We start from the raw sequence: 25,923 nt of genomic DNA on the forward strand, positions 1-25,923 counted from the left end.
AGGTAACAAAAACACCATTCTTAATTTCAGGTGATTATACACTCATGAAAACATAGTTATGAATATTGTAAACAATTTCGGCTGATATGTGAGGCTAAATCATAAACTGGGCTGCTCATCAAAAATGTTGCGTGTTTACGAGTGTCAAGTGGCGTTATTTTCAGTCAAATTAAACTTAAATGATTCAGAACATCAAAGTTGTAGAGCTACATCAAGAGCAAAAGTTTTTCTGTGTGTGTGTGTGTGTCACTCAACATCTGCTGCTGAGTGGCTGCCTAAATAATTGCAAGCTGTGAGAGCTGAAATGAGTTTCTTGATGACGGCGGTTTTGACACATTGAGCGGTAATGCAGGTACATATCCAGACATTTAAAAAGGAAAGGGGGCTATTTATTTTCTGTCTGGAGATGAAAAACAGCAGAACAAGAGAAGAAAGTGCTCGTGCTGTCGACAACTCACAGAGGATATTTTCCCCTGACTTAATTCCTTGGTGATATAAACGACAGCAGCAGCAGTACTTCTTTTTTGCTCGAGGAGTGCGTAAATGACACTCTAATGTAGATTAAAGTGAGACTGCACCATGAGGGCTTTTCAGTGTGTGTTGGGCTGCTGGTTGTTGTGAGGGTGGACCGCAAAGTATGTGTGTGTGGGGGGGTTGTGTGTGTGTAAATGCTGCTCTGTGCTGTTTTTGAACTAAGCTGCTGGAGATGGCATTTTAGCATGCACGGCAGAGCGGTTTGCCTGTCTATGCATTTCTTCTTTTTTTCTGTAGTTTCTCCCCCCTCCTCTTCGCTCGGCTCCTGTCATGCTTAACTGCCCTGTCTCTCTGCTACACCATCACCAATGTGTGTGTGTGTGTGTTCTCGGTATGTTGTGTGTGTGTGAAAAGTGGAGGTAAGCTCAACTGGGCTCTGGCTGTGCTGGCGAGATAACCCCACTCCTGATAAGCGCAGCAGGACAGTGACAGAAACACCCAGAGTTGTGCTCCTGGGGCATTTTCAAAGATTTTTTTGTCTCGTCGCTTGAAATGATTCCTCCCTTGTTTTTCCACTCTTCCCAGATAAAGAAGTCCCCACAGCCGCCCCCTCCACCCAGCCTCCAGCGGCAACACCAGGGAGCACAAAGGAAAGCAGCCCCAAAGCCAAAAGCTCATTGGCCGGAGGTTTGCTACAATCAGTGCTGACTCAAAAAGGACGACTTGTCTCCCAGAAAGGGGAGATCCTGCCCTCGGCTCTGCCCCAGAACCTGCTCCCTCTCCTGGGCAGAGGACTCAGCGTCGGCTCCCTCCCTGGAAGTCATTCCCTGGAGCATCAAAGCGGGGGATTACTGAGGAGGGTAAAACCCCCGCCATCAGCTGCAGTGTCAGGCCGAGGCAGCGGTCCAACTGAGCCTCTTCCCACAGACACACACTCCCAGCTGCCTCACACACAGACACACACACATGCCCCTGAGCAGGAGGAGATCACCACTGTGGGCACGATGCTGGAAGGAGACACAGACACAGAGACAGAGACAGAGACACCTTCATCAGGTACAAGTAGTCATCGTTTAGTTTGACGTATGCATACTAACAGCTTACACTGGTGCAAAGTAATTGAGATATATTTACTCACATGCTGTACTTAAGTACAGCTTTGAGGAACTTGTGCTTTACTTGAATACTTCCAATTCATACTTAAAACTCCACTACATTTCAGACATTAATATTGTACTTTCTATCCATGCTCTATGGACTAAAATATCCTGAGACCCTGTATCCTCACATGAGGACATCACATTTTGGGTTTACTTTACCTTATACTTCATTCTTCTTAACTCAGACCTGTTGTCCTCATTCATGGACACTTTTTTGTGCCATCTAGTGGTAGTAAGAGCACAGTACACTGATCCATATAAAAAGATGGCAACCATCTCTGCCAAGTCTGTTTGCAGCCGATCCTGACACAAAAGTGGACAAAAGCTGATCACATTTGATGGTTGAAACTTGTTTATTTCTGATTCACACTGTTAATTACGAAATTTGAAGACATTAGGATTTTATTATCGTCTCGTTTTAGGACATTGGGACATAATTATCATTGACAACGTTTAGTTTTTTATACTTATCAGGTCCTACTGATCCCACATAGCTGGGAGAAATTCAAAGAGTATACCAAACAAAAGTTCAGATCTCAGGAGGATACCTCAACAACTACTGGACAGATTGCAATGAAAATTTCTACATACTCATGTTGCCCAGATGATGAACCCTAACGACTCTGGGGATCCTCTGATGACTTTTCCCTTCAGCACTATCGCGAGGTTATGTGTGAAAGGTCTCCAACAAACAAACATTTTACTTGTATTATTGGATTGTTATGAATGATGCAGCATTTTACTGTTGTAGCTGCTTGATGTGGAGCTAAATTTAAACACTGAATTCTGAAATACAGTGGAGTGCAAGTGTGAAGTGGCATAAAATGGTTGTAAAAAGTACCTCAAATTTGTACTTAAAGCAGGGGTAGACAGGAATCTGGAAAAGGCAAAAACAACACAGCAGAATCTGAAAATCCTCCCTCCTCCTGCAGCTCTCCCTCTCAGTCCTAAGCCCCTCCCACCAGATGACCACAAGCATATGCAAGTGTCTCCCCATACACTGATTTATTGTAAAGTTGCACCCAGCTCATCTACTCAACCCCTCTTTGCCTCGCTCTTACTCTCTCTGTTTATCAGGCCACAAATGAGACAGGAATTAGCTGCTAGCCATACCGCCATCCCTTCTCCTTGCTCCCTGCCACTGTGGACTGCTTCACCGAAAGAAGAGCATGCAGCAGCTTGGTTGATAGCTGTGGTGGCTCAAGTTCAGTCAGCACAAACACTCCAGCGCCGGGTGTCACAACAGGTTGATGGCCAGGGGCAGCAAAGGGTCTAACCTGTGTAACAGCAGCAACAGAAAGTTTGCTAATCAAGTGGGGAGTTTTGGCTGTCTGGTTCTCCCGAGCTGGGGTTTGCGCTGGTTGGATTTGGGTTGCTGTGGCCACTGACTGGGGGTCCATCTTCGAAGCTGCTGCCGGCTGTCCTCCCAGCGAGATGGTCTGTAGCGGTGGGGAGTGAAGCGGAGGACATACTGTGATTTGAGGCTCTAGCTAATGTTAGCGACATAAACATGAACTTGAAGCTGCAGCTGTGAGTCCTTGACGGCTGTTAGCAGAAGGCTAAAATATTAGCACCATTTTATTCTGTTTATTGTCAGAACCCATTTTGATCAATCTGTCTTCATTTTGTTGGGTTGCTCAGCAGTGTAGGCAGCTGTTGCCAACGCTGGGACAGCAACTTTCTCTGCAGTATTCTCCACCATTGAATCAGGCTTTGACCATCTAAAGGGACATGCACGTGCATCTGCATTTGTAGAACAGCCAATAGGAACACCCTCTCTTTGAACTGACCTGTGATTGGCCAGAGTCTCCAGTCATGGGCTAGATTTTCTAAAGCCTGAAAAAACATAGCCAAGAGGTTTTGCAGAAGTTGTTTTCCCAATGCTGCCCTCATGAAACAGCCTACCCCAGCTTTAAGTTTAGTACTTGAATAAGTGTACTTGATTAAACGCCACCACTGTACTTAAATAACATATTGAAAGCATGGCTTTTGCTGCTGATGTAGGTTTTCTTTTTACATTGTGATACTATGTAATTACTGATAGTACCAGAATCTGAACACTTCACCCATCACTGATCTCACATCAATCTTTAGAGGAGCGGAGAATGTGATTATTTATTTCAAGTCACTGTTAACAGCCTCGCTGTGCCTCCTTGTGTCTGCTGTGTAGCCGCTTTGATCCCTGTAATTTCCGTCATTAATTATACACAGCAGGGATTTCCAATGAGTTTCCAGTCAGGCTCACATTAAAGGGATTACAAGGCAGGGTTGAGAACAAAACGAAATAAAAAAAAAAAAAAGGCCAGTGCAAAATAAACTCCTCTGCTGCTCTCTCCTCCAGCTTTGTCGAACTGCATGGTGAATTTCTCAGACCCAGAGGGATACATCGACTCCACTGATGACCCCCCTCTGCCCGACGGCACCTTCTTACACTGCACCTACACTGTGACCGTGTACACCGGCTATGGAGTGGAGCTGCAGGTACACAGCGACAGCACGACGCAGTGCAAACACAAACAGACTGCAGATAAGCCATCGCATATTCACTGTTAGCTGTGTCGCTGGTTATCATGCTGGACATCATGTTGCAGTGAGGTGTGTTTATATCAGTCTGTTGTGATCTGATCTGATCTCAGGTGGAACTCTGCCTCCTAGTGGCAGCTGCTGCTCTCTGTATACGTGCACGGTGGTAGGTTCAAGCTTTTGATTCGACACATATTCAACATTTCTCTACTTTTGTCCTCCAGTACTGTGCTTGAAATATACATATAACAATACAATATGTACAACACAGATAAGATGGTATGTACAATATATAATATAAAACATGAGATATTATACATATACATAGTTGTAATATAATATAAGGGTTTAGTGCATAACAATAAACATATTAAGAGGAAAGACAAAGAAAAAAACAAGAAATGCAAAGGTCATAAATGGAAAAAATTACAATCAAAATACATGAAAAAATATATTTTTAAAAATGATTATATCCACTGTATGAATACTACTGACATTACTTTATATTAAGGAACAAATAAATAAGTATGTACATACTTAAAGGTCCAGTGTGTAGGATTTAGGGTGATATATTGGCAGACATGGAATATAATATAATAAGTATGTTTTCTTTAGTGTATAAGCACCTGAAAATAAGAGTTGTTGTGTTTTTGTTACCTTAGCTTGAGGGGTTTATTTCGTGTTTTCACTTTTTCGCATTAGCCACCATATTTAAAAGCCCATCTGCAACGAGCAGCATTGGGAGAACACTGATTTGTGACTTGAAACTGCTTCATTCAGTGTTTTAACTGGTTTAAATCACCTGGTCTGTTTGTTTCGAAAAGGGAAAGACCTCTGTGGAAAATTCTGCTCCTGCTTAAAACCTCCTGAACGTCTCAATCTTAAGTTATCAGAGAAAAAAGGCGAGCATACATTAACAGGTGTTAGGGGAGCTTCTCTTCTTCGGAGAAATACTGATTTGTAACCTGAAACTGCTTTATTCAGTTTTCGTTACTGGTTTAAATCACCTGGTCTTTTCGTTTTAGAGAGGAGGAGACCTCTGTGGATAATATGGCTCCCAGTAAAAACCTCCTGAACAATGAACGCTGAAGAAATTTAGTTTCAGCTGGTTGCCAATTCTGCTGTGGCATTTTCTTTCCATCTGTAAAGAAATGAATTTCCTTGTGTTGAACACTAGGGGGCGTACTCCAAATACTATGTGGTAATACCAGATAGTTCTCACTTCCAACTCGTCAAATACATCTGCTTTGTCAGTGATTCCGGCATCAGATACCAATGCACAGAGGCACCTTTCGCGGCAGTGTGATACGCCACCGGCAACAACCAAACTCTGTGGATGTTAGTGTCAGACAACGATGTACCAAGACACTCTTTACTGGTGTATGATATGCACCAAGCGGCAGCTATTTCTGACGCCGCCAGCAGCTACGATGGTATTAAGAGCGAGAAAGTTCATAAAGGGTGGGAGGGAGGGGAGATAGATTGAACAAACAAACCCCGGACTTTCACCCAGGAGTTAATCAACATAGTGTGCTAGTATATGTAGGATGCTATGTTTGGTACGTATTTGACATGACGTATGTCACGTGACTTTACGTTAGGTTTGTAACAACCATTCTTATTTAAGCCATACCGTGATGTTTTTTCCGAAACCTTACCACATGATTTTCTTGCCTAAACTTGAGGAAATAAGTGTAAAAACAAGGTGTTTTACCTGCGTTGTAAGTTTATTTTGAAAAAGACTGTCTACATGTAACAAGCAGAAATTATAAATGTAAAAAATTGTAAATTGGAAACATTTTGAAAAGACACGGTGCGTTTAACAAGATGCTGTTGGTGAATGTCCAAAACTGATGCAGGAAGGCACCTAGCGCATCATATTTTGATGCTTTAGTCCACTGATAAAGTGGCGGTATTTGACGAGTTGGGATGAGAACGGGTTGGAAATACAGACACAAAACAAGTCTGTGTGGTAATGAGGCAGTACCCTGACCCTAACCTAAACCTAATTCTATCTTTAAAAAAGTCTGAAATATCCCCACAATGCAGATATGTCTTCACTCATAAGGTTTAAACCTGAAATTGGTCCTCACAAAGACAGCAACACAAGCCCACGCACACAAACACAGACACAGAATGTAATTTCGGTTCACTGCAGCTGACAGTTTTATTGGTTCGGCGCTCAGATTTCATATATTACCAAACAAAATAACAAAATGGATTCTGTTTCCCTCCAACGTCTGACAACTATCAACACATTTTGGAACAAGAGCTGCACTCTTGGAGAAATTTGCAACATCATGATGCAAATTGAAACCCAGAGACAATGACAGAGCTGATTCTGTGCTACAAACAATGGACTCTGGAGCATTAGCTCCTGAATTTGAGCAAGAAGATTAAGACAGAAAATAAGTTACAGCTGAAACTGAAGCTGTTTATTCAATCCGTTTTTATGAAGCTTTACCTCTATTGTGAGCATTTGTCTCCATAGTTTACTGAAACCTGCAGGAACTGTTAAAGACACTGATTTGTTGCAGACGCAGCAGATGTACTTATATATAAATCTAACAACATATAGACACTTAAACAGTTTGTAAAGAATGATAAATTTCATAAGTGTGTGAACACAGTATGGCAAAGGAAGTGTGGCGGGACGCAATAGCTTGTCAAGCTATGCAAGCCATAGATGTTTAAGGTCTCATTTATACCACCTTTACGTACAAATATAAATATGTCTGTTTCAAACATAAATCTCACTACCCTAATATTTCCATGTGTCCTTTATGATAGCATAGATACAGCCAATCAATTGCACTAGAAGGCGGAGTTAATAGTTTCACGCAACAAACGAGGTGACAATGAGGTCATAATAATGTACCTTTTAACGGAGGCAGCGTCGTAGAAGGTGGTGGACTGCAAGGCCATTGAATATATTGTAATGTATGGACGGAGAAGTCTTTGACAATATTAGCAATTTGTTCCATTACAACATTTTTTAAACGTCTTTGTCGTCTCCTATAGTCGTAACTCGCTTGAACTACGCTACATTGACCCCACAAATATGGACGAAATGAATGCAGACGAGACTGTTGTCGTGAACCCAGTATCTCAAGAGTACCTTTAGGAAGTTTCTTCAAATTTGGCACAGACATCCACTTGGACTCAGTGATGAACTGCTTAGAATTTGTTGGTTAAAGGTCAAGGTCACTTTGACCTTGCATCTGTCTTATACTTTTGAACGTGATAGCTTAGGAACACCTTGAGGGATATTCTTAAAATTTGGCACAAACATCCACTTGGACTCAGCGATAAACTGATTGGAATATGGTGGTCAAAAGTCAAAGATCAAGGTCACTGCGACCTCACCCGTGGTATTCTCGTGAACCCAGTATCTCAAGAGTACCTTGAGGGAATTTCTTCAAATTTGGCACAAACATCCACTTGGACTCAGTGATGAACTGAGTAGAATTTGGTGGTTACAGCTTAAGGTTACCATGACCTTGCGTCTGTCTTATTCTTGTGAACGTGATAGCTTAGGAACACCTTGAGAGATATTCTTAAAATTTGGCACAAACATCCACTTGGACTCAGCAATAAATTGATTGGAATATGGTGGTCAAAAGTCAAAGATCAAGGTCACTGTGACCTTGTCTGTTTTATTCTCATGACCCAGGTATCTCAAGAGTACCTTGGGGAAGTTTCTTTAAATTTGGCACAAAAGTCTACTTAGACTCAGTGATGAACTGAGTAGAATTTGGTGGTCACAGCTTAAGGTCACCATGACCTTGCATCTGTCTCATGTTATATCTCAGGAACACCTTGAGAGATATTCCTCAAATTTGGCACAAACATCCACTTGGACTCAGTGATAAACTGATTAGAATATGGTGGTCAAAAGTCAAAGATCAAGGTCACTGTGACCTCACAAAGCATGTTTTCAGCCATAACTCAAGAATCCATTCTCTAATTATGACAAAATTTCACACAAATGTCTAACAGGATAAAATAATGAGGTGCTGACATTTTAAATCCAAAAGGTCATAGGTCAACTTCACTGTGACATCATAATGTTCTGCAAAAACACCTTTCGGGCTACTACATCACATCTCATGAACAGAAGGGGAGACATGTGGTCAGATACTGAATTGGTGACACTAATCTTGGGTGATAACCTTGAACCTGTGCTGATTGTATAGCTCATCTGTGCTGCCGGAGAGAAGCTGTGTGTGAAGCATCCATGTTTTCACAGACATGGATGTAAACTGTTAACTGCAACTTGCCTGGTTCACAGAGGCACACAATCATGAGGCGATAATTCTAGTTTTTTTGTTTGTGTTCCTTTGTGATCATTGTTTCCGCTCTCTTATGAGGTTTTTGTGGGTCTGTGAACGCAGCACAGGCAGAACTATGAACAAGTTGTTTTCCTCCCAGCTCCTCAGATTTTTCCACACATGGAGTGGTCCTCTCAGACATCTGATTGGACCCAATCAAGCTTTTGGTGGCAGGAAATTACAATGTTTTGAATGGTGGTGTAAAAAAAATTGACTTGAAGTTTAGCATGACACTGGTTTGAGCTGTTTGACTCACTTCAGTATAAAACTAGACTGTAAAAATCACAGATTATAAAGTTGGTATCACAGAGTTTATTTTCTTTCAGTAAGTTTTTTAATGAGCTCACAGCATAGGTGATTCTGTCGATCTTAGATTAATGAGAGGTAATAACAAACATCCCTTAAGAGTATCTCTTAAGTGCAACCTGAGTACTATTAAGTCTTATTTACCACTGCAATATCTGAATTAAAAAAGACAAAACCTAACTTGGAAGTAGGCACTTTCCTCATCTTTACTTTTAAACTTGTGTTGTCCTGTGTGTTCAGGTGAAGAGCGTGAACCTCTCAGAAGGCGAGCAGCTGTCTATCAGAGGTGCAGATGAACGAGGCGCCCTTCTGGTCCTGGCCAATCACACGCTGCTGGTTGAAGGTCAGGTGATCCGCAGTCCCACCAACACTCTGTCCGTCTACTACCGCTCTGCACCGGAGGCGAGCATGGGCATCTTCCAGCTGCACTATCAGAGTGAGTGTGGACACAAATTTAAATATTCATATATATATTTAACACCCTATACAAATTCAGTAGATGTGAATTCTTCATTAGCGCCTGGGGGGTGTTTGTACCCTGTATACATGCTAATTGCATCATCAAAAAACTTCTCGTCTAATCACTTAGCACGGTGATTGAATCTGTCGTGTGAATTAGCAGATGAGAGCTCTGATTAATTGGCTCTCGTCTCATTAGGAGGTTGAGAATATGGGAGTTTGTATAGAGCGTGTGTGTGGTGTGTATGTTTCTGTATATGTGTGTTTGGCTGTGCCAGCCTATAATGGATATGACAAGGACTGGAAAGGAGGAAGCATCAGAGTGTTAAGACCCACCTGTGCCATTAATCACAGCCATCTAATCCTCTTACATCAGCGGCAGGTAGGAGAACAGCGCAGAGTCTCAGCGACTAAGATTAAAATGCCTCCGCAGACAGAGATATGCTCAAGATGAGGCATGAAAAACAGCGTTTAGGGAATAAAAACAACACAAACAGAGCAGGAATATTATCACTCACAGCTTACAAAGCTCATTTAATTATGATTATTTAATTAAAATTCACCCGTGGGTGTGTGATTTCTCAAGTGATCCTCCAAATAGAGTGGAAACAGAAACATTGACCTAAAGTGCTAATTTACAAACGTTTTACAGCTGACTTAATTAATTAAAGAGTGGCCTCCCAGTAGTGTTCCTTATGTATTTGAATTTTGGTCAAAGAGCATATTTTTTAGTCTCAAAATCATAGACTCCCGTTTTGAAGCCTTGAATTTGTCCTTGGTTGTGTTTTTTTGGAGCCACAAGTGACCATATTTGGGTAAGAGGGTGGAGCTGTGGAGGAGCCGAGGACACTATCGGCAGACAGCCTGTCACTGAAACCGAATGATGCGTATCTTTAAGCCTTAAAGCAGCTGTGCGGAACTTTACGTTTTCGTTGATTATAGTGCCCCCTTTGGTCGAAGCGGTATGACACCCACAGCCTAGTGTCGTAAAATTCTGACTGCAGCCGGCATTCGGCTTNTCACATCAGCTAATGTTACATTTAGCTTGCTTATAACTTCCATGTCGTCATATATTGAAGTGAAACAACGTCTAACAAGTTGCGGTATATTGTCTATGTTGGAGCCATTTTTAGTTACTCATTTAATTACATGAGAAATGTCACCATCTGGTGTTGACCAGTGGTATTAACGAAAGGCCTTTATAATCAGGTCACTAGTTGCATGCAGGTGTGCAACAAACAGTGAATGCTGAGAGAGCACACAGTCTTTTACTGCTCTGCTCTGCTCCGTTTTGTTTTGATACTCAGTCTTTTACTGCTCTGCTCTGCTCCGTTTTGTTTTGATACTCGACACTTACTGACACAATATTTAACGCTATTTTTTGGATATCAATTGATCGAGTGATATTAGTGTATGTTTGTTTATTTGTACTTTTTAGTTCATTCGATTTATTTGATGCATGTTAGAGCTCAGAGCCAACACATGCACACGCTCACACAATCCACACATAACCAACCGGACAGACTACAATGAACTTCAACAAACCAAGTAAGTGCAATAACAAACAAAACTCGAAGCACGTAAAGGAACTCTCGACGGCATAAAGGCTTTAGCTAAGCACCAAGTTAAAGGAAGCTATTGACCTAATAGTCTAAATAAAAACAAATATGACATACCTGTCGATAAGGAAAAGGGCCAACTCGGGATCAGTTTTAAAACCTTTCAAATCTCTCTCTCCACTTGGTGAATGCCCGACCGAGGTTTACATGCGTTTGGGCTCGAGCCCTATCACTGTCCCGTTTAGCCTTCTTCTGTTCTTTTTCTTTTAGATGGTGCTCCTTCTTTATCCGCCATGACATCGAAAGTACAACCAAGTCCTTATAGATACATCTGGTAAAACTGTTATGTGTTCAGCAATGCCCGTTGCGTACCGCTTACTCGAAGAACACTCTCTGTAAACACGGCTCCTTCTTCTTGTCTCAATTTATTGGCGGATCGCAAACAACTTCCAGGTGCATACCACCACCTACTGTACAAGAGTGTGCAACATCGTGTCATTTAGCCTGTTTCTTAAATCCTACTCGTAAACACGGCTCCTTCTTCTTCTGTGGTTTAATGGCTGCGGGCCACTGCGGGCGTGCAGACTTACTTCCACCTCCGGGTGCCGTATTCTGGTTTGGTGACTTCCGCTGTGTCCGACCCGAGCCAGGCTACGCTAAATAGCCATATAGAGAAAGGCTTTTTGTCACTGTTGGGTTCAAATAAATATGCGGATCTTCAAGGGGGGGTGATACGAACTAGGGACAGTTTTATTAATGGTAAAAAGTTCTGCACAGCTGCTTTAATAAAATGTTAACGGGTGAGTTATATTAAAATTCACAGCTGCTTTAATAAAATGTTAACGGGTGAGTTATATTAAAATTCACCCCCTGTACAGTTGTTATAAACAGGGAAATTAGCTACAGAGAACAAAATTGTCTCTTGTACAAGACTGTAAACATGTTTATTTCTACTGTACAGTTGGGTATTTTAACATGGAGGTCAATGGGGAATGACTAGCTTCTGGAGCCAGCTTCAAGTAGCCATTAGAGGAACTGCAGTTTTTGGCACTTCAGTGTTGGCTTCAGCCCCGGAGGTTGCTGCTTGGTCAAACAAGGGCTGCCCCCGACTAAGAATTTTCCTAGTCGAAATGGTATATTTTGGTGGTTTGAGTTGAAGGTGTGAGAAAGAATAGTATCAGTAACATTGTTAACACTGTGCTACATTACAGAGAAATACAAAACCGTACTAATGAACCTTCATTAATATAGGCCTATATTTTATCTACAAGTGCACGTCACACACTGAGCGAGCCGCCTGTTAATGACGCTGTGGGCTAATGGGCATGTAGCTACTTCCATGTTTCAGATGATACGTCATGTTTGTAGTCGACCAATGAAGATGAGTTTACATATCACCTTGGGTTCGTCCTTCACCTTCTCAAAATGATCCCACACTTTGGATTTCCTGCCCGACATGTTATTAACTAGCCTGTGGAATAACCGCAGGTACTGGGCTTTATGTGCTTTAGCCTTCCCTTCATCCAGAGCAAGCACCCTACTTCACACCAACATTTTTACTACTGCAGATATTCTGTATAATAGTAACCAGACACACCAAAGCATCTCAGCTGAAAAAAATGCTGCACCTCCAAAGTGCTCTGAAGAGTTTCCTAAGAAGCACCTGGGGTTTTCAGCTGGGAAGAAACGCTTTGGAGGACACGGGGCCTTAGCCTTGTGACTGACTGGAATAAACTCTTGCCATGACAGGATAATACTTCCTGTCCTTTTATCCTATAATGCCTTTTAAACTCTTCTGATGTGTTCTGCAAACTGCAGCTGTGGTAGTTACAGTTGTATTTAGTATTAACTGCAGAAGTAGAAGCAGCAGTAGTAGAAATACCAGTGGTTGTTATTGTAACAATACCATAAAACACTGATGAACTTCCTCCCTGATTTCTCTCTCTCTCTCTCTCTCTCTGTGAAGTCTTCAGGCTGAGCTGCTCACTGCCAAAGAGGCCTCACTTCGGGGAGGTGTCCGTGCTGGACCTGCTCCCCGGAGGCACCGCCCGCTTTCACTGCCACATGGGTTACCACCTGGAGGGGGAGTCGATGCTCACCTGCCTCAACGCCTCGCTGCCGGTGTGGAGCGGCAAGGTGCCCAGCTGCAGGGGTGAGTGTGAAGACGGTCCAACTGGTCTGCAGGTTTTTATTCAAGACAAATATTTCACTGAGTTGATTCACTCTGCAGTTGGAATGAGATCCTGCAGACTGTTGACTCCGCGTGGCACCAGAACAAACCACCAGTGTTTTCACAATTTAAAATGTTTGATAGATACCAGAGCTGCTGCTCAGCAGAGTAAAGTGAGAGCATGATTTGTACAAATTTATTTTTAGTCCCCAACATGTTTTCGTGTTAGTCCACCAAGATACAGAATACTTCATTCATTATTACTTTTTTAATATGATACAAAAAGTGAATTAACCTTGTTCATGAAGCAGCTTTCAAAGCAACGTTACAAAGTGTTGGAATAAACAAACTTACATAAATGTGCTGTGCATACACTCTATGACTGATCACGCTGAACCTTTGATAAACTCCCTCTGCAGCTCTTTGTGGAGGCACAGTAAAGAACGCCACAGTAGGACGGGTGCTGTCCCCTTCTCCCCACCACGGGCCCAACGCCACGCAGGACCGCTCCTGTTCCTGGTCCCTGGAGGCTCCCAAGGACCAGAGGCTGCACCTCCACCTGGAGAGACTGGCTCTGGGACCCACTGACAGGTAGGAGGGCCCGACTCAGTCAGTACGTTTACATGCAGCTTGAGAAAATCGAATTATTGGCTTAGTCCGACTGAAACTGGACTATCCGTAGCTCGACTAACACACCTAGATAATTCAGTTGAAAATCGAACTATTGCTGCATGTATCCACTTAGTCCGACTGGAGTCGAACTCGGCGTTCTCTGCATGCACCACTTTTTCTTTAGAGGGCTTTCACGCAGAAGAAGAAGGAGATGACGTAGCAGCAGTGCAGTAACTCCCAGAAAAACAAACAAAATGGCGACCGAGAAGCAGAAGACGCACTACATTCAAGCTCCGACAGCTAGCTAGTTAGCTTCCTTTTCAGGTCAACCGGAACTAGTTCAATACGAGAAGTCCGATTAGCCCAACTATGAGCTTAGCTCAACTATTGACCTAACGAGTATTTTCATTTGAGGGCGTAGCTTTGGTCTCAACATTGTGAGGGACACTGGTGGTACATAGATTAAGTTCAGGAAAAGAAATATGGTTGGGCATCATCATGTTACCCACATAATGTAAAGTTACGTACTTAACGTAACGTGACGATGTGATGGGTCCATGTCATTGGTTCGACAGCCCATTGGTCCGACATCCCATTAGTCCGACTTTCCGCGGTGCTGAGCGGCTCCCGGCGGGCGTATTTCTGCCTTGATGGTGCGCCGCAACCGGCTCTGGGTCAGCTGGGAAAGGCTTGAGGCAGAGCAGGCTCACGGCTTATGTGTTTGCCGCTTTCTTTTTCATTTTAACCCACACCATGATCTTTTCCTAACCCTAACCAAGGGGTTTTTGTGCCTAAACCTAACCAGACCTTAACCACAGGGCATCATGATGATTTCGGAACGGACTTCGGAACAATGAGTTTAATATGGTCGGAACAATGGGCAGTTCCCGATGTGATGACGTGACATGAACACCAGTCTCCTGGGGAAAAGTCTTATCCTCATTACTTCTGAACTCCCATGAGGGTATTCATCATGTGATCGCAGCCTTCACGATTACATGGGTTATACATGAATTCTGGTGCAGTACTTTCGTAGGTGTACATACAAACAGTGCAGTTCACTGTCTATTACTCATGCTCTGGGTGGTGAATAAGCTCCTGATGTCCCTTTATCTTTTCTGTTGGCTTGATATGCACAAAGTATAAAATGTGTTGACATGGACAAAATTACAGTGTGTGTGCTGTGCACTGCGGGCACCAGAGGAGAGGAAGTGAGTCATCTGAAAGACAAAGTTTTAGCCCATCACACTGATCAGCTCTTGTCTCCTCTGTGTCTGGCAGTACGTATGATATTTGCACATGGTGTGAGCCTTCAAGAAGCCCCTTCCTCTCCAGGCAATCAAATCCTAGCATGACTTAATTGGATATTTTGGAGACGTATAGTCTCTTCACTCCATAGACAATTAACAAGTTTGCTCAAATATTGGTAGGGACATGACCCTGCTGTCCATATGCAAACCTACGCCCTTGTTTTCATTATGGATTAATCTGCTGATTATTTTCTCCATTAATCAATTGATTGTTTGGATTGAAAAAATAGTGAAAATAGTGAGAAATGATGTCACAATGACCCAGAGCCCAAAGTGACGCCTTCACAGTGTTTGTTTCTTGCCAACCAACAGTCCAAACACACAAAATGACCATTTGTAAATCAGTTAGTGCTGTGTTATCGTGAAATCATGAAGAAAACCTCTACTTACATGCCTCCACAGAAAATGGCGATCATATTGAGTAATTTATTGATTGGGGAACACGTTAACATCAGCAAAACTGTATCAAAACATCTGTTTACAAACTGTCACACGACTCTTGCAGTATAATCCAAGTCTCATTTGTCTCGTCATATGCTCAGTACTTCACAAACACATGCATTTTTGTTGAAAACTTAATTATTCAAAACTGAGCTGAAGGTGAAACTTACCTATGATCTTTTCAAATAACAAGGGTTTTTATTGAAAATGCATGTGTTTGGGAAATAACAAATGTGATGATGTAATTCTGCTGTTTGTTAAACATGGTCCCCAATCAATCAACAAATCAATATGATCGCCATTTTCCATGGAGCCCAGTTCAGACCAAAAATTTTTCGACAGGACAAAACCGTTTTAAAACGTTGCAGAGAAAAGTTGCAGCAGTGTGAACTGGTCCGTCTGAGCTCGACTCAACCCAGCTGATGGTGTCACCTGCAACTCAGCTGGTCAAAACGCTGGTTTTAGTAAAGGACGTCACCTGTTTCAGCAGCCAATCGGCTTGTAGCGAAGTCAGCTGGTCAAGTCAAAATAACAGCAGATGGTGTGTTCGCTTGCTGCAGCAGGTGCTCTGTCCCTGCTGAGCCCTCTGTTTCTGTCCTCACGGTGTGCTGGTGTCGGACGGTGGGTCGCTGCTGCTGCTCGCTGTATGTGCTCATGCCCTGCCCCACACACACATTCTCATTGACGGATTAATTGGCGCTGGTTATTTATATTATTGTGGCGTATTTATTATGAATACAGTCCATCTGATGCTCGCTTTGTTCGTTTTTCGCCGTTTCATCACTACTACAAATGCAGCTGTAGCCAGTGTCTCACTGTCACTATCCTCATTCATATTTAAGAAGCTACAAATTATATTAAGCCGCAAAAGCAGTTACCAGGCAGTTACCAGGAAAGCCACCGCCACCACACAGGACCCCACCCACCCCTGCACCCATCCTTCCAACTACTACCATCAGGTCGCCGTTACAAAGTCCCACTTTCCCGGAAGAACGCATACAAAAAAACTTTTGTTCCCATTGCCATCACCACCCTGAACAGTTTAAAATAACAATTGAAGTCCCACCCAGATACACTGCTTTGTTGTATATCTTGTATAATGTCTATTGTGTTTTGTGTGTTCTTGTCTATTTTATTTCGGAGCTTGCCAAAGACAAATTTCTGTTACTTGTGACAGACAATAAAGGTTTTATCTTATCTTAAATAAACCTGAAAAGCTGCAAATCAGAACAGAAGTACAGAGAGCTGTTGACTGGAGATAATACACCGTCTCATCTAGTTGCATTGGTGTGAACCAGCAGGTTTTTAAAATGTTGCAGAACAGCGAATGTGCAACTAGTTGTCTGTTTCATCTCGACTCGTCAAGAATCTTTAGCCTGAACTGGGCTTAAGAAAAACAAAGTTGTCATCATGAATTCAAGGTGACATGTATGACTGATTGATATACAGATGGTCTTACTTTGTAAAGTAACCGAAGAAAAGAAAAGACTCACGTAAACTACAAATACCTTAATTCTGTCACTCTCACAGCCACTCATGCACACAATGTTTCCTCACTGCAGGCTGGTGCTGTGGAGCGGGCTGGACGCCGGCTCCGTGGTGCTGTTTGACTCGGGGCGGGGCGGACAGATACCCTTTGAGGGAGTGATCAGTGAAGGACCAGCTGTGAGGATCCAGTTCATCACCGATCAGCCCAACCACAACACGGGATTCAACATCCGCTACGAAGGTACAGAAGCTACTGTACATCTAAAAATACTGGCAGCACAGTTTCAAAGATGTATTGTTTTATTTCTATAATTACAGTGTAATTATGTAAACAAATCAGAGCGGATTGCAAGGCTCTGTGTTCCTGCTTACATCCTACACTGCCAAGTCGATTTTGGCTGGATCGCTGTGAAGTGGGCCGGTCGTCCAACATAATCTGAGCTAAAGCTTTCAGTTTCTGGCTGATTGTTGAGGGATGGAAAGATCCTGTCCAACATGTTTATCCTCATCAGGGAAGAGAGAAAGAAACCAAAGAATCATCTCTGCGAGTCCAAACAAGATTTATGGACAATGTGTGATTACAGTTATTTGGGGGAGATGCTACCAAATAATCTTGGCATCTGTTTTTGGGAATGACACAGAGGTATCACAATGAGGAAGAGAAAAGAATTTCATATTCAGAGAGCTGCATGGTGTGAGTTTAATAAGACACATTCGGATATTCATTTGCATTTTGTCTCCTCCAGCGTTCGAGCGTGGCCACTGCTACGAGCCGTACCTGCAGAACGGAAACTTCACCACCTCTGACCCGCTGTACAGTGTCGGAGCTGTGGTCCAGTTCACATGTGACCCGGGTCACGCTCTGGAACAAGGCCCACCTGTCATCGAGTGCATCAGTGCGAGGGATCCATACTGGAATGACACAGAGCCGCTGTGCAAAGGTAACACTGAGAGCAGGAAGACAACAACACTGTCAGAGTTTTATCTGAAACCTCTCTTATTTTATTTCTGTGAGTTCAGTTCAGGACTAGATGTTAAAATCCCTTGATGCACATACTTGAGACGATGAGTGGGAGCGATAGCGCTGTCTGGGGGTTTATGAGTGGGAGCCAAAGGGTTAAGGTTAGATGGATAGAAAAGTAGGAACGAACATAGGTAGAAAGAAAAGTAAGATGAAGCACAGGGAAGGCAGAGCCAAGGAGAGACGTCTGTGCAGACTGAACTTTCCTCGCTGGACCGGGCCAACACTCCACCTCCCCCTAAGAGGAGAACCTAACAGGAGAAAAACATACCTAACTTTGATCAAGGTGGAGTTTAACTGGTCAGTTGTTGATGAGCCAGTCGGCAATGCCAGGGATCAGCACAACCAAGGCCCCGCTCCACCCATGCCTGCCGCCCAGCACACAATGCACCGAACCCTGAATCGCTGTAGGTGGTGGGCCTACAGGGCGAAGGCTCCATGTTATCTACTTGGGCTGGGACGACCGGGCCCCATGGCCCAAGGCCTGGCCACTAGATGCTCACTGGTGAGGTCTGGCTCTAGGGTTGGGCCCCAGTGTCCCCATACTGGTCGAGGTGCTTGATGTCTGAATATGCAGTTTCATCAAGGTCTTCTCGACTCAATCTTAGTCTGGCCCCTTCCCCTTGGGACTACTTTGCCTTGGAAGACCCAGGGGCTATTAGTCCTGGACAACACAGCTCCCAGGATCACGGGGACACGCAAACCCCTCTGCCCCGGGGTAGACCCAGAACAAGCTGGAGGGATTACATATCTGGCCTGGGAACGTCCCAAGATCCCCCAGGAGGAGCTGGAAAGCGTTGCTGGGGAGAGCGACGTCTGGGATGCTTTGCCTGGCCTGCTGCCCCCACGACCTGGCCCCCGATAAGCGGATGAAAGTGGATGGGTGTTCTTGACCTACTTGCAATTGTGAGTGAAGGTTGGAGCCATGGATGGGGGTTTAGGGAGGGTAAAAGCTTCACTGGGGTCATCAGCTGTGTCCCCTTCTTCACTGGTGTTTCAGTGATAGGCCCACAACACCTTCAGATGGCTCACTAGCACCGATGAAGTTCACTTGTACAAAAATTCCATATAAGAATCAGCAAACTGCACAAACTTGTCGTTAATCACTTGTTTTGACTTGATGAAGGTGTCATGTTCATAACATGTGAGCAACTTGCTGTGTAAGGCTTCCTCTTTTGCTCTGTTTCAAGTTTCATTCAAGAGCCGCCTTGAAGGATAAAAACTACATGCATTCTACTCCATCACACCTCAGAGGGAAATATTGTACTTTTTTATTTGATAACCTCAGTTACTGTACAGCAACTTAACTATTTAATGATGATGGACTACTACAGATGAAACTCCCCAGCAGTATATAAAGTCCTAAAAATGAGCTCCACCATAACCAGCTGTAACATTAAAATGATGAACACTTTAGCCATCCATTTTCCGTAACCACTTTTCCTGTTGACTGTCACAGGGCTGACACATAGAGACAGACAACCATTCATGCTCACATTCACCCTCTTGCTGTGAGGTGACAATGCTAATCACTGCATCACCGTGCCGCCCCATGAACACTTCAATGCATCAGCAATTCTGATAAAAACATGTATTAGATTTTATTCTGAAACGGGCCATTCTGCATGATTAGAACTTTTAGTTTTAGCTTTTGTTTCTAATTCTTTTGTACTTTTACTTAAAGGCGTAGTTTGGATCTTTTGAAGTGAGGTTGTAGCTGCCCCTCAGTGTGTGATACCTGCTCTCAAATCCCTTTATTGGCTGGATGTCACAGTTCCCAGGAGTTGCTTTAAGGGTAATTCAGGTCACCTGTTGTGCAAGGTGTAGGCACTGACTGCGAATTAAGAATGGAGAGCAGCTTGGTGCATTTCCCCTCTGGACCAATCAGGGTGTGACGACACTCTTCAATAAGGCTTAAGAGAGCTGAGGAAATGCACCCAGGACATTGTGACTCTTCCTCAATCGAATGCAGACCTTGTGTTAGCAAACACTGTCAGCCAGACACTCTGGTCTCTAGGCGCATTTGAGAAAACAGTACTGCCTTCTGCTGTGGTGTTTGACGATGATTTTGTGCATCTTAAAAACAAAGTAGAGGGAATATTAAAGCAGTGGTTCCCAACTGGTCCAGCCACAGGGTTACGATTACTCCTCAGTCTGATATGAAGTGTAGATATGAAGAGGCCCAGACCGTGAATATCTTTGGAGGTGATCTCCGTTTATTCCTGACAACTGACAGCAAGAAACAAAAAATTCAAAAGTCAATTATGACCATATAACTCGAGCCCCTTTCCAATGGATTACAACAACAAAAGGGCGGCCATGTTACATTCAATTAAGCATAAGAAAACACAGAAAACATACCTGACAGCAAGAGGTAAAAACAAAAACCAAATTAACTACACAAATTAAGTGACACAGGAATATGTTAGCATAAGATGAGCTTATAATCATAGCTTAACAGCACTAAAACACAGAAGTTACTATGAGAGCAATGTCACTTACCTCTCCCATGGAACACAACAGCAAAAGGGGAGAGGTAAGGCAGGAGACACCCCTTCATAGGTAGGATAACCCCACAGGTGAACGTAGGGGGACAGAAACTGGGTATCAAACGTTCCACATATTGTCTACGGAGGCCTGAGCGTGTCAGGTAACAACAACTGAAACACATTTGGTGTAATTATAATACTTAATATTCCAAATGTACATTTGACTTTGTTACACATATTACTACTGAAAAATTGACCCTGTTACACATAGTCAGTGTATTACCTACAGCAGATGGTGGTCGGCAGGCCCCCAGTTTGGTGGAAGTCCCGTGTACCAAGTCTGTAGGAGAACTGTGGTGGCTGAAGCGAGTGGCTCATTCTAAGATAACGAAAACACAATGATTCTTATTTTCAGGCTATAACACACTATAGAAAACATTGTTATTATATTATATATCCCCCTAACTCCCAAACAGTGGACTTTTAAGTCCAACAGAATATGCACATGATTCATACAGCAGGTCTGGACCACTTGTGAATCCAGAAAACTAATCTGTTCCCTTGCATGAGGCCTGATGCTGTTTTCCAGTGATGCTTTGAGAGCTGCAATCTCCCAAAAAACATCAACATTTTGGGAATTAGTCTTATTCGCTTTCTTGCAGAGAGTTAAATGTTCAGATTGATATCACTCTCTGACGTACGTTTAATAACAGCTCGACTTTAAGGTAACAGAATCAGTCTATAAAACCTCTGAGGCTCACTGATTAACATGTTATATCTTGTTTGTTTAATCCTCTCAGCTAACTGGCTGCTATCTGACTTTAACTCTGTCCTCGTCCTCTCTCTCTGCAGCACAGTGTGGAGGTGACCTGACCGGTCCCGGCGGGGTGATCCTCTCTCCAAACTGGCCGGAGTGGTATGGAGAGGGAGAGGACTGCAGCTGGAGGATACACGTCGGGGAGGACAAACGGGTGCTGCTCGATGTACAACTGTGAGAAATACACCAACACTGACTCGTAAACACCAGAACTTTTGATCCAAAGTTTTGGCTCCACAGAGAGCCCAATGTTATCATTAAAAATGCATGTGGAGGCTCAGTGAGGGGTCCAGCACCCCGTCTATTGATATTTCTCTCTCCCTGCTCACACTGAACCATTAAATTCCAAAACTTGACAACTTGAGAGAGCATGCTGATAAGACTGCTGCTGCAGTTTTCACCCAGCTGTTCTGCCCTCGTCTTGACTCTTTCTCTTTTACTGGCCGCTGTGGCTGACTCTGCAATGCTGTTGGATTGTTTTGTCTCTCCTCTCACATTCATGTCTCAGAAACTTCCATGTGAATACTAAATTTAAAGCCAGTATGTGAAGTTTTATTTCAGTCAAGCAGCTTTTAAATTATTCTGACGGCGTATGTCTGAGTGCTTCTTATCAAAAGTGTATAGAAAGTAAGAGGAAATATCAGCGCTGCCTCCTCAATTTGCAGTGGGAGTTTATTCCAAAGATGATGAGCAAAGGCTCTGCCCCTTAAAATAATGTAGTTACATTTAGAAACTGTTAAATAACCAGCATGAAGGAAGAGAGCGGAGATGGAGGACGGAGACAATTCATTTGAGGCCTCGCAAAACCGACAGAGGATTTTTAATTCAGCTGTGGCTTGTATTGGTTGTCAATGCAAAGGCAGATCATGACAGATCAAAATGGACCCAATAAAGACCTCTCAGTGCTGTCGTGTGCAAGATTTTGTTGTCTGAAATAAAGTGGACCAGATCTGGGCTATGTTACGTCAAAAGCAGAATTTGTGACATATCATTTGGCTGAGAAGATGAATCTATTGGCAGACGTTATGCAGCCAAAACATCCTTGAAAACAGATCTAAGTCTGGCTGTAACAACAAGAAACATTACAGTCATGTGTCTATAGACATTCAGATTAAGGTAGGTTGTTAAAAAAAGTTGGAATGGATGGATGTGTCAAACAGACACAGGACTTTGACCCAGGAGACTGCTGTTTGCGTCCTGAAAAGTCTCAGAATTGGATTAACATGGTCAGTAACAGACTTCAAGAGCTGTATGATTAAATTATTTCGATAACCTTCTGTTAAACTGCAACTCATCGTTGTTACAAATTTTTTTTTGAATGGATGAAAAAAACAGAAGCTTCCTGAAAGCTTACAGATACAGACGAAATGGAGCAGTACTAGCGGAGATTGTGGAGGCAGTGTAGCGCAGTTCAAGCAAGTTACGAGACGAGAGAACAAAGATATTTAAATAATGGCAGGATTTAACAAATTGGTGACACAGGGAAAAGAATTAACCGTCCACGTGTTGTGATGTGTGTATAGAGATGTACAGTCCACTGCCGTCTACAGCGCTGTCTCTGTTTAAAAGTTCTACCGTTGATATCATGTGAAACTTTTGACTCTGCCCTCTACTGCCATCTGTTGGCTGTATCTATGCCAACATAAAGGAAGCATGGCGGTATGAGGGCAGTGACATTTACAACATTTGATACAGACAATCTATTTTCGTACGTAAAGGGAGTATTAATGAGCCTTTAGAGTTACTGGATGTTTCTTACGTATCAGATCAACATTCCTAAAGCGATGGATGGTGTGTGACCTCGGCTGCAGACCACTATTCAAGACCAACAAACAACAAAACCGGTTGTGTTTTAGTGAGTCACTGCTGTTTTCCTGCAGCTTTTCAGTCCCCAGATTTGGGCGCTATTTAGCAACTCATCGCTATTTTCCTGCCAGGATAGTGCCACAAAAACCAGTTGTCTTTTTACTGACACAACACCGTGTTTCTCGACAGGATTGTGCCCTCAAAACCTGGTATTTTAAGCCAAAACAAGCCCAAACCATAACCAAGTGGTTTGTGCCTAACCTAACCACACATAACTAGTGTTGTTGAAATGTTTCAGCGTATCTGCTACACAATAACGTACAAATGTAGCGTATCTGTGGTTTGGAGAAATATACGCGGCTAACTTTTTTTTTTTGCCATTTGGGTAGTTCCCCTTGTTTCCAGTCTTTATGCTAAGCTAAGCTAACTGGCTGCTGGCTGTAGCTTAATACTTAGCGTATAGAGATCGGAGTGGTAGCTGTTAGGCCCAATCCCAATACCCCCCCCCTTGTCCACTACCCCTTAGCCCTTGGCCCTACCCCTATCCATTGCCCACTACCCCTTGGCCCTTGAAATGAAGCAACGAGGGGTAGGGTTTGAAATCTTTCCCTAGGAATTGGGACACCCCTCACTACGTCACCACATCGGTTACGTTCTAACTATTTTAAACAGGAAGCTGGAAGCCATCTACATTTCCAATGGGCATCTACAATGGAGTCTCCAGTTGAGTTCATCCTACCGATCGCGTTTGCTGTATTCATCATGCTTCATTTGATGAATGACAGACAACCGGGGACTTCTGCTAGTGAGCTAGCTAGCTAACCAGCTAATATTACGAGGCAACATAGTTATACTAGCTGGCGTGTTATCGTAACGTGAAAAGTCTGACAGTTTTGCAGAACAGGACAGATGACAGACGGCAGATAGTGCGAGCTAGCTAGCTAGCTAACAAGCAACCTGACGACAGTAACGTTAGCTATGTATGAACTTTTTCCCCCATCTCTTGCTCGGTGGTAGCCATGGCGACGTCTACCCCTCGCTGGCAAGTCAGCATCTGAAATCCCTTGCTCCGAAGGGCTAGTTTCATACCCGCTACCCCTTGTTATGCCCCCTACCCCTACACGCAAAAAGAAATTGGGACACCCCTACCCCTCGCGGGAACGCGCAAATATGGGGGTAGGGCCAAGGGGTAGGACTAAGGGGGGGTATTGGGATATGTATAATCTGTCTGTAATCTCGACATGTAACTCTTTGCAAGAAAGCAAATAAGCATTTCCCAAAATGTGAAACTATTTCTTCACATTTTACTTGAATACATACATTTTAAAAGTCCTGTAAATGGTATTAAAATTGTAGTTAATGAAGTAAGAACTCTGCAACAGCCCCAAAATAATAATAAGTATATAAATTCACCACAGTGTGTTTTACAGCTCAATTACACATCATGTACTGTAAATAAGTAAGGAAAGATAAGGTATAAATTAAGGTATATCAAGATGTAAGCAGTACAATAATCAACGTTTAAATATCACCAGCTCTGTCCTTTAAAATTCATTTTTATTCATTCCACACATAAATAATTTTATTCTATGCTCTGAAATGGATCTGACAACTTTAGCCACACTGCCTGTGAGCACTAATCCAATTACATCCTTCAGTCCTTTGCTAGATTTATGTCAAATCATATTTACAGATAATTCAATTTTCAGAAACTGCATCATCTTCTGCCAGTGTGGTGAAACAAACGTCTCCGGGGCAATAAAAACGCGGCGGCATGTTTACAGCCTGTTAAACATCTTGCCCGTGGATGAATGCAGCGTTTAGCCTCTGAGGTCATCTCGTCTCCCACACAGTCGACTGCGGACATGATGACTGCACTGTGAGTCATCACAACCTGTCCTGAGCTCATACCACCGGCTAAATACACTTCTCCCTCTCTCTCTGTTGTCAGGCTGAACATCAGTGACAGCGACATGTTGACCATCACCGACGGCGACGAGGTCACCACTCGTATCTTGGGACGGTACGTCGGAGGGAGCAGCCCCTTCAAGCTCTCCTCCACCACCCCCGACCTGACTGTCACCTTCCACTCCGATCCAGCAGGGCTCGTCTTCGGCAAGGGCGAGGGCTTCATCATCAACTATATGGGTGAGAGTTTAAACTGCACCACCAGGGCCTGTCCTACCTTTACTGTGAAGATATAAGGAGGTAAAATGTGAATCATGAATTTTTCCCCCTAAGAACTGAGATCACAATTCTCTCACATGATTCTTATTTTCTCAACAAAAACATATATTCATGAAAACTTCATTGGCAGGAGCCCTGAAACACCCACCTCCACCAGGGAACATTATTCCTGCTCAGGGTTTCTCTAAAAAGCAAAAAAGGCCTCCAGTAAGTTAGTCGGGCTTTGAGGCCAATTTTCATAGTGGTACTGCAATTTCCAGGGTCCAAATCGTGATGCCATTTGGGCCAAAAAGACTTTTTCTGGTTGACTTACATTGGAAAAGAGACGTCTCAGCAAAAACATTTATTGCACTCTTAGATGCTCAAGTGGAAAAACATGTCTGACATGGTCGTTGTCAAAATGCTGGACTAGCATCAAAGTTTTGGACTTAAACTCAAAAGTCTCTTGTAACAGCAACAACAAAAAAACCTCTAGTCTCTTTTCATCTCTTAATCAAGAACATCAAACAGATTAAGTTAAATACTGCTGAATATAGAAGTTACAGTTTAAGAATAATTAACACACTGACCATTATATGACGCGCTTGTCTTGAGTTAAGCGACCGTAAAACAGTGAATGTTTCAAGTTCTTCACAATAAAACTCTCAAGTTGTTTTGCCATTCAGTAGCTTTTATTGTGAAGCAGCCAAAACAGGAAATATTGGGTTTTCATCTGCGGTGAAGTAACACGAATCCGATCCATCTGAAAGCGAGCATGACGCAGTAAACAA

The 25,923-nt window shown here is 43.1% G+C and overlaps 1 protein-coding gene across 1 annotated transcript in view; it reads left to right on the forward strand.

Annotated features, from left to right (window-relative positions):
* The window catches only part of LOC126395264 (seizure 6-like protein), a 104,292-nt gene that overhangs the window by 53,764 nt on the left and 24,605 nt on the right, over positions 1-25,923 (forward strand). Inside the window, exons 2-10 of the mRNA XM_050052594.1 lie at positions 1,060-1,530; positions 3,976-4,115; positions 9,035-9,230; positions 12,779-12,964; positions 13,402-13,573; positions 16,908-17,074; positions 17,580-17,774; positions 21,196-21,334; positions 24,918-25,114. Coding sequence (XP_049908551.1) covers positions 1,060-1,530; positions 3,976-4,115; positions 9,035-9,230; positions 12,779-12,964; positions 13,402-13,573; positions 16,908-17,074; positions 17,580-17,774; positions 21,196-21,334; positions 24,918-25,114 — 1,863 coding nt within the window. The remainder of the gene's footprint in view (positions 1-1,059; positions 1,531-3,975; positions 4,116-9,034; positions 9,231-12,778; positions 12,965-13,401; positions 13,574-16,907; positions 17,075-17,579; positions 17,775-21,195; positions 21,335-24,917; positions 25,115-25,923) is intronic.

The sequence above is a fragment of the Epinephelus moara genome, chromosome 9 (assembly GCF_006386435.1).
Source record: "Epinephelus moara isolate mb chromosome 9, YSFRI_EMoa_1.0, whole genome shotgun sequence".
Lineage (NCBI taxonomy): Eukaryota > Metazoa > Chordata > Actinopteri > Perciformes > Serranidae > Epinephelus > Epinephelus moara.